Consider the following 9894-nt stretch of genomic DNA (forward strand, 5'->3'; position numbering starts at 1 on the left):
ACGTCCCACTTCAGCCAAGACATGGTTCACTGTAGCCTGGGGGGGCTCTGCTTATCTTCATAGTGAAGTTTCTGTAGACGGACGTCGTATAACATACATTCAGTCTACAGACAGTGACTCCACTCTGAGAATCAATGATCTAAGAGAGAGTGATGCAAATACATACAGCTGCAGAGACGCCAATGAGAACCCAGGATACATGACCAGAATTTATTCCTCTGAAACTGTCCTCCAAGTTACAGGTACCATGGTTTGTTGTCAGTGTTTTATTACTTTAATAATAATATCAGTATGAATTGTATATGAAGTAATTTTCTGTATCATCCTTCCAGACCTCCAGGTAAAGGTGATTCCAGTCCCAGTGACAGAGGGTCAGAGAGTAACTCTGATGTGTAGCACCAGCTGTCCTCTGACTGGAAACACTCCAACCTACCTCTGGTACAAGAATGGAGAGTTTGTCTACCAGGACTGGTCTCCCTGGTACCAACACCTGGTCAGCAGTGAGGAGGCAGCCACATACTCCTGTGCTGTCAAAGGCTACGAGCAGCTCAGAGCCCCCGAGGTCTCAGTGGGTGAGTGGTGACAGCTAATTGGGTCCTTATCCATTAAGTATTTGATAATACATGTTCTGACTAATTATTGCAACGAATTCCATCAATAAGACTGTATGCCATTTCTTTGAATCCAGATTCTGTCACCTCAACCTGCTTCAGTGTGAGCTACACTAAAGGGAGGATGTGTTCCTCTGAGCAGCCCTGTTCCATCACATATCCCAGAGGTTGGAGCTCTACTAGCTTTTATCAATCCTGTTTTTTCATGAAGTAATCTAGAACTTTTATCATCCTCTACTGGCAACCAGTAGCAAGTGCAACAACATGAATAGAACCTGTCTCCTCTTTCAAGCTCGCTGCCATACCTCCATGTTATTTCTAACGCAGCTGCCCCAATGGGCCTGCTGGTGGCGATACAGGAAAGCTCCTGGCCACCAAAGATGACAAATATCATCCTCTAAACAACATCAATGTTGTGACCAAATGATAAACTTAGTTTTTGAGACATTAGGGTGAAAGATTAATGAATTTGCCTGGTGGTGGTGCTAGAGGGAGGGCGCCATGACCATTGTCACCAAAATTCATGGTGACTGACCGACCAACACAGTGACATATAGGCCCCCACTTTCCACAGAAGCAAAAGTAAAATATTTTGCTTTTTATTACTGAGACAGAAGCATTAATACTATATCTTCTGTATATTTTCATGAGGATGTTTTTACTATCTCGCATTGAACAATATGGGCTCTATTTTTGCAGACCAGGCGAGGCGGAGGTGTGGGTGTGGCCAAGTGGATTTTGCAATTTTGGCACGCCGTGCGCCTTGGCGCAACTACTGCGCCATTCCTCCTACTGGCGCAAGGGAGGAGAGAAGGCGTGGAGTGGGTTTGACACAGCCGATTCACTTTAAACCAATCAAATGAGCCCCTGTCCTCGCCTTTAAAATGCGCTGCGTAAGGCGTAATGAACGTTCACACAATTGACATGGAGAAAGAGAGCAGCAGCAGCAACACATACTAAGGACAAAGAGGCCAGTCTTGGCTGCTGGAATGTCGCTGGAGCTACCTGCCATCCATCTGTCCATCCATCCATCCATCCATGCATCTATCCTTACATTCGTCTTCTTCATTCCCCTGTCTTTCCATTACCTACCTGCCTCGCATCTCTTTTTTTCCAGCTCTGTCACCGTCTGTTAAAGTTATTGATTTATACGAGCAAATATAAATTTAACTGTGAAGCCCCCATTTTTGATTAATGTTTTTACCTCAAAGGATAATCCTTGCCGTATTCATATATGTTATATATATGTTTGTTTTGCAACTTTTGACTCCCATCACTTAGCTACTGATGCAACGACATACTAGAGATTAAAACAAAATCCGGTTCATGAAAGCTTTTACATCTGCTGTTCTAAACGCCCAGTGTCTGACAAGGAATTGATGCATTTTACATTTTTGATTTGTGTGGAATCAGGGTTTCCCCTAGAAAAAAAATTGGCACCAGACAACTTGACCGGCAGGTTTTCAATTTACCGGACAAATGTTTAAAATTCCAGTCAAATATTATCTGAATTTATTGAGCTTAAAATTATATGCAGGCTACATAAGAATGATATCAAGGCATGTCAATTTATAGCGTAATATTTTTATTGAAAAGTAGGCTATATCAAATAAAATGAGTGCCATCAATTGACTCACGTGCGTAAAGTCTAAAATAAATGAATAAATAAATATTGCACAAGCCTGTGCTCTTTTAACATGAACATTGCATACAATTGCAAACAAATTCAACTACAATTTGCAAACAAAAAACTGGCTCATATCATTTTAATAACACTGCGTGCTGCCAACTTGAAATCAAATACATGCAATAAAAACTTAATTCAGCAGCTGAATTAAAATCAAAAGTCTCAAGTGTCTCTCCACAACTTGCAATGCGCATCAGTCTTGTGACCTTGTTCTCCCCCAGGCGACTTCGCTGCGCTGTTTTGATCCGGTTCTGCAGAGAAAAACCTCTCTCTCTCTCTGGTACACTGGAGACAGGGATCACGCAGGCTTTTTTTTTTTTTAAATAAATAAAATTACGTGAAAATTGACTGTTTTAATAAAATTCAAATTGTGCTTAGAGGGAATATTTTCACTGGGCATTTAAAAATTACCGGACTTTGGCAGATTTTACCAGTCATAGTCCGGTGATTACCGGATAACGGAAACCCAGTGTGGAATATTTATATATATGGAAGAAGAACTGTGTAGTTAACATCACCGTACTGGACACATTGTTTGACTGACAGGTGATCAGGTTGGGTTTCCATTACGCTGCCAAACGGTGCCAGTCTCCTTTGATCTGGCATCAGTTGTGACGGGACAGTCGATATGGAGATACATTTATGTGCTGATTGAGATTATAGCATTGAATAGTGGTTTTGTGGTTATTTATTGCATTGTTAATGTGCCTGACAATCTGTGAGGTTGTGGTGACGTGTGCGCACTGCCCGCCTGTCAGCCAAAATTCCACTGCGCCGGCCCCACTGCGCCTTGCGCTGAAAGTAGACGTGGTTTCAGGAGGCGAGCTTTTGGCGCACCTCGGCGAAGCCTTTTGGCACGAAACTGTCACTGCGCCAAGCTGAATCTGTCGACACCTCCCTCTGCTGCGCCGCCACTCCCATCTCGGCGCACCTCGGTCTGCGAAAATACGAAACTGTGCGCCCCACGGGTTGCGCTGGTCGAAAATAGCTTTGTGCGGGGTGCACCTCACTGCGCCACCCTGCGCTGCACCGGGAAAATAGAGCCCTATGTCTATACACAATTAGCCATGCCCTTCAGTAACTGATGAACAGTGTAATAATCCTGTCTCAACAGAACTATCTGTTGTGTGGGATCCTGTTACCAGAGGGGGAGACACTGTCAGAGGGACCTGCATCACGAGCTGTACTCAGACTGACAACAAAGCACCTGGCTACACCTGGTTCATAAACGGAAACACACGATGGCACACTCACCAGTTCTCTACTACAAAGTCCTCTTTTGACAGCTACTCCTGTGCTGTAAAAGGCCATGAGGATCTCCGCTCTCCTGCAGTGTGTGAGTATGAAGCAACTGGTTCTGTAGATCTGATGGTGTGAAACATTTGTTTCATGAGTCTGCTAGAGAGCAGCAATGAATAGTATAATCTGAATAATATCAAACATATTAATTACACACTGCTTTTCCTTTATCACAAATTAATATTATTACTGAGCATTGCATTGTGTAAATAAGATGATACTTCATTACAGTCATTGAGTGTGTACAAACATGAATCATGATCCATTCTGCAAATAAAGTTTGAGAGTGACCGATCCAATATCATATCATGTATAGTAAAATGTGAAAATCTTCAAGTGTTTTCATGTTTAGTCTTCCATCTGTATTTCAGGTGCTGAGGGTGAGAGCTGCTGGAGTGTGAATTATGTCAGCAGGAGAGTCTGTGCTCTGCAGGGCTCTACAGTGAACATCTCCAGTCAATACTCGTATCCCACTGCTCACATGCCCAAGCCACAGGTTTTCTTTACTGTGACGAAGGGTTATGTTGAACATAGGATCCAAAACATACCTCGTATGGAGTATCATGAAAGTATCAACTCCCTCACCTTAATGATCAAAAACGTGACAAAAAGTGACTCAGCAGAATACACCTTCAGGTTCCCAGGAGATTACACACAGCTGCTGTTTTCTGGTCGTCCTGGAGTGACTTTAACTGTGACAGGTAATTCTTCTTTTTTGTTGTTTCACAAAAAACCTGAGCATGTTTCTCCAGCACCACAGACTAGCAGCTGTCAGAAAGTTTACATTCAAGAAGATCCCAACATAGAAGATGTGGATCGCTCTGTATGTGGAGAGTTGAAGTTGCTTCATTGCGGTGGGTTCAGGTAACTACAGACTGAACAGCTGAAGATCTAATTTGCTCTACATGTGAACAAGTTCAATATTATTATTATTGTTATCACAATTAATTGTTACTATACATCTGTATTTGGAACATGCATTGTATTATATTCTGCATTATACTCTGCCCTCTCTCTCTCTCTGTCTTCTCTCTCTCTCTCTCTCTCTCTCTCTCTCTCTCTCTCTCTCTCTCTCTCTCTCGTTGAGGTAGATGGCTGCCCATCATAAGTTGTGTTCTGCTGCAGGGTTTTTCCGTGTGAAAAAGTTGTTTTTTTTTTCCTCACCGCTGTGGCCATGTGCTTGCTTATGAAGGAGATTTGGTTCATAGGAAAAAATCTGTTGGGTCTCTGTCAGACACCTTGAGACAGCATCTATTATGATTTGATACTTTATAAATAAAACTGAATTGGACTGAATTATTTGAAAGATTATCTGCAAAATTCTTCAAATATTGGAGGACCATTAGGATTCACACTAATGATGGTTATAGGTGCATTGAAATCTTTTTTTTGTTTTTTTTTTTAAGATTTTTTTTTGGCATTTCTGCTTTATTTGATAGTCACAGTAGAGAGAGACAGGAAAGGCAGGGGAGAGAGAGGGAATGACATGCAGCAAAGGCCTGAGGTCAGATTCGAACCCAGGATGCTGCGATCAGGACTAAGCCCTGGTATATGGTACTCGCTCTTATTCGGTGAGCCACCGGGGTGCCCCAGATGTATTGAAATCATAATAACTTTTTTGACAACTTTATTTCATGTCATAAATACATAGTACTGGTTAGCATTCAGTACTATGAGGCATACTAATAGCGGCTGGAAAATGTGACTGTCAACTAAACCTTTACTCTATGAGTGAAGATATTGTTCACAATAAGAAATATTTGTTTTTACATCTACAGTAAAGGAACCTGATAAGTGATGAGAACATACAGTAACCACCTCTGATAGATCATTCACTCTGGTGATCCATGCTCATGTCTGTGCAGCTGTTGTCCAGTTATCAAACTTTCCAAGATCTCTATTTGATCAAATTCCTTGTCCATGCTTTTCCAGACTTTCCTGACCTGAATCTGCTATATTGTCTTTAGAAATATTGTGATTACGTGTTGTGCTGACTGCATGGCTGCAAGCCAATTTTGCCAGTAGACACATGAACATCTTGAACTCAAGTTGATACGACTTTTTACACTGACCATTCTAACCCTCTTTCAGACCTGAGAGTTCAGGTGACTCCTTCTGCAGAGGTGACAGAGGGCCAGAGAGTAACTCTGACCTGCAGCACCAGCTGCCCTCTGGCTGACAGCAGCAGCTACATTTGGTACCACAACAGTCGAGCTGTGAGCCCACCAGAGAGCCACCACAAACAGCTGCTTCTGGACCCAGTCAGCAGGCAGCATGCAGGGAGCTACTCCTGTGCTGTCAGCACCCACAGAGACATCAAGTCCCCTGAGGAGACTCTCACTGTCAAAGGTGAGCATTGCTCTTACTCATCTAATGACACTGCTGCTTTATAGGATGTTATGATGGTGAAAGACAGCAAAGCCAAATGGCTCAAGGGAGTTTGTTTGCTACCAATAATGACAATAACATCAATGACACTAAAGATAGCCTAAGGGCCCTATCTTGCGCCAGACTCCCTAAACCCGCTATTTGCGGATTTAGGATTTAGGAAGAGGCGTTCCCCCGTAAAAGTTGCTATCTTGTGCACCTCCCGCTATCCACAAAACACCTCCGCTACCCGCTATATTATGCATAGGTGTGTTTTGGGCATTTCGCCAGTTAAACCAATCAGTGTGCCAGGTGCCATTGCCTTTAAGGGCAGGATGCGCTATCCTAAATCCTAAATCCTAAACCCGCGATGGAGAGAGGGAGGTAGATTTTCTCAGGGCTTCTACTGAGGCTAAAGCAAGTTGGCTTTATACATATTATATATTATATTATAGGCGAGTTAATTCGGGAGGTGGAGCCACATGTGTCCAAGTGGACGTGTCACAAGGTTGTACTGATTGAGTAAAATCCCCGGGCCACACCACAGACACACAAGAGGCAGAGGTGGAACTATGTGTAAACTAATTTATTGACAAGGTAGATTGGGCAAATAAAATATTAAAAATAAAAATATAGCACAGCTGCTGGCTTATGATAAAACAATAAAACGTGCTGGCGATAGTGTCCAATTAAAACAGTCTTTCCTCTAAACAGTCTATATGAGTAATATACTCAGTCCATTCTGGCGGCGTCCCGGTATCAGTCCGACCGTGTGTGTGGCGAGGCTCTGTCGGGGCGCGCATTGAAGCCGCCTGGGCGCGCTCTCGTAACAGCCCAAACTTTAGGGATAGCGGATATCCGCTATCCCTAAAGTGTGTGCGCAAGATAGCAACTTTAGGGATAGCGCATGAAACACGCCCACGACGCACCTCCAGGCGCAAATGATGCAGTCGGCATAACGGATAGCGGGTAGCGGGTGGCGCAAGATACCATTTAGGGATAGCGGAAATTCCTAAATCCGCAATTTGCGGGTAGCGGGTAGTGGCAGCGGATAGCGGGTGGCACAAGATAGGGCCCTAAGTCTTTATCCACTTTGGGCACACCCTGCTGGACAGCAGAGGAAATCAAAAAGTTTTGCCAAAGTTATCTGTATTCTTGTTATCTGTATTCTTGGACGTGTGACTGGCCAACAATACAGGGCTTAAACCTGAACTCTACTCCTGAGTGGAACAACTGCTGACATCACCTGCCACCAAAGACCATGAGCCTGACTTTTCACTTCTTGGTTAGTTTCTCTTTCAAGATTAGCTAAGCTGTGTTTAAGTGTTAAAATCACTTTTTATCAGCAATTGAGGTGAAATACTTTTATAATTTGTATGTATTCCTTACTCCATTTGGACAATATGCATAACTAAGTAGGTGGTGTGGCAGATGGGTTAAATATCTGGATATCATCCAAGTGAACCAAGTTTGAATCCAGTGCAAACTTTGTGGAAACATTTTGGTCATTTGAAATGTTTGCGGTGTGAAATCAAACCAAATCAAATGTACAGTGCAACAAAATATCAATTATTCCACTGATTCAAGCCACAGCAAACAGGCTACAGGTGTGAAAATGCTCTTATATTGCAGCATTTAGACTACACAATTTAACTTTGATCAAATGAATATCAGCTTTATCCTCTAATGTACAAAAATATTCAAAGACCCATTCAAGGGTGGAGAGTCTCTGGTGGAACAGTGGACCACCAGGAAACACTCAGACGTGGTACAAACAAAATAAAGACCCAGTGAAACCATCAGAGCACACACACACAGTCACTGGCTTCAGCTCTCAGAATAGTAGACGGTACAGTTGGGAGATAAAGTAGTTGCTACAACCTCTATTGTACAGCTTCTATTTGATTTAAATATTTCTTTAACACAGTATGTCGCACTGGTGAAGCATTTCTCACATCTCGGTTTTTAGTAACGTCCCCCGTCATGAGTGCAGTCAGACTGGCTCTTGTATGTCTGGGCCTGGTTGCTGTCTCTGTCTGCTGCTGGTGGATGTGGTAAGATTTGAAAATCCATCATTTCTATCACTGTAATCCTACTTTCTGTGCTTCACTAATTTGTTTAATTATTCAATGTGCACATATTCAATGCAGGAGGAAGAAAACTGCAACCACTGAGCCTAACAAGCATGTACAGACTGGACAGGTGAGTATAAAATCTGTTCTAGAAAGTGCTGTGTGTATATGTGTGTGTTACAAAGACAGAAGGAGAGCGAGCATCTCCCTCCCTCACCTTGTCTGTTTCCTCTTCACAGCCCACGGACTCTCAATATGAGACCTTAGCCATGAGCCCTGCCACTGCAGCACAGGGAGAGCCAGCAGAGCAGGAGGACAGTGTGTAAAGTCCAGTCAGTCCTGGATATTATAAAATGCAATGTGCAGTTCATGGTGGTATTTCTGTGATGAATGTCATTATCATTGATGTTGCTGGTATTATGCATAAGGTTACATCAGGGTTTTGTTTCTTAAGTCTCATTTTTACAGGCAAGCCTCTCCATAGATCTGTGTGTATTTGTGGATTTGTTTTTCTATGCATTTGTTTTTAATTTCCACATGTGAACCACTTTTAACTGTATGCTGTAAAAACTGCTATGTCAATGTTCACTTACTTACTTTCTTTGTAACTTGGAGGAAACTTACATGGTTTTTGCAGTGTGTTACAGTAATTATTGGTGGCATTGTGTATGTACTCTGTGGTTCTGTGTGCTTAACTTGTATGCTTGATGATGATTTCAGCGCTGCATGGTTCAAATGCTGCATGCTGTAAGTGGCCCTGATAGACTATCACAAAAGAAAAAAAAAAAAAAAAACTCTAACAGTGTATAAAGAAATTAGGGAACTGATTCAAGTAATGATGCCCTGGCCTCAACCTATGAAAGGACTTATTACTAAGAATAGGAATGTGTTAGAGGAAGGAAGTCTATGTCTGACATTAGAATTGCACCGTATTTGTCAAACACTCTCACATTGTCCAAAAGCCTGTTTCATCCACAGGCAGAACTGCTCGACATTCTGATCCTTCAGCATTGTTGATTTGCAATTCAACAAGCAAATGCTTTTTTGTTTGTTTGTTTGTTTGTTTTGGAATAAGATTTCATATTTGTGATCAGGCCACCACAAATACTGTTATTCAGGCATCTCTCTGGAAGGACGACAACAGCCATGTTGTTGGCAGCAGCCAGATGTGTGTTCATGACTTTGCTTCTGTACATCTCAGGTATGAAATAACTGTGTTTATACAGTATATCATTTGTCAGATAATGGCCATGAACTGTACACTGGAGTTATATAATTTACCAAATCTGAGGAGTTTTGCTGTTAGAAAAATTACACTTCATGAATCACTTCATGTATTAAAAAACATTTTTAAAAGTAGTTAATTAATGAAATCCTGAAATCAACCACATTTGCACTTTATCAGTGTTATGCTGGTGGTTTGCAGCTGGTTTGCAACTTGTTTGACAAGCCCAGGCTCACAAAAAGAAGTTGTGCTATTAGTATGTAAACAAATGGGATGGTGTCAGCAATAATGAACCTATAAGCTGCATTGGGCCAAGAAGCTTCCTTATGCAATGTTCCCTCAGCTGAAAATGCATATCCTCCACAATCAGCTTTTTATATGTAGCTTTTTTTTTTTTTTCAAAAGGTGGAGAAATTATTTAAAACAAAACTCAATTTGAAAAGTCACACCAGTTCCCATTAAAAAAAAAATTCAAACATTGATGCAAAACTGGAAGGCAAAACACAAAAACCTTCAAACGTTTTAAGGTGTGATGAGTCGTGATGTTGCAACAGCCACAAGTCCTTAGATAAGTTTACAAAGTCAAAGTTACAAAGTCAAGAGTTGCAGAGTTGAGCTGCACAGGGATGAAAG

At 41.9% G+C, this 9894-nt stretch overlaps 1 protein-coding gene across 1 annotated transcript; it reads left to right on the plus strand.

The window, feature by feature from the left end:
• Window positions 1-448: 448 nt before the first annotated feature.
• On the plus strand, window positions 449-8362 carry LOC115362551 (sialoadhesin-like). Its single transcript, XM_030056516.1, has 8 exons — window positions 449-572; window positions 689-778; window positions 3413-3634; window positions 3969-4298; window positions 5689-5946; window positions 7934-8018; window positions 8115-8166; window positions 8276-8362. Exons 2-8 carry the CDS (start codon window positions 736-738, stop codon window positions 8360-8362), a joined length of 1077 nt encoding a protein of 358 aa, XP_029912376.1. The 5' UTR covers window positions 449-572; window positions 689-735.
• Window positions 8363-9894: the final 1532 nt, after the last annotated feature.

The sequence above is a fragment of the Myripristis murdjan genome, chromosome 1 (genome assembly GCF_902150065.1).
Source record: "Myripristis murdjan chromosome 1, fMyrMur1.1, whole genome shotgun sequence".
Taxonomy (NCBI): Eukaryota; Metazoa; Chordata; class Actinopteri; order Holocentriformes; family Holocentridae; genus Myripristis; species Myripristis murdjan.

Excerpts from the sequence above, each read along its gene's own strand:
- LOC115362551 (XM_030056516.1), top strand. The coding sequence starts at position 736 with ATGTGTTCCTCTGAGCAGCCCTGTTCCATCACATATCCCAGAG. Across the intron at positions 4,299-5,688 it reads AGTGACTTTAACTGTGACAG|ACCTGAGAGTTCAGGTGACT; the intron begins GTAATTCTTCTT and ends ACCCTCTTTCAG. Across the intron at positions 8,019-8,114 it reads GTCTGCTGCTGGTGGATGTG|GAGGAAGAAAACTGCAACCA; the intron begins GTAAGATTTGAA and ends TATTCAATGCAG.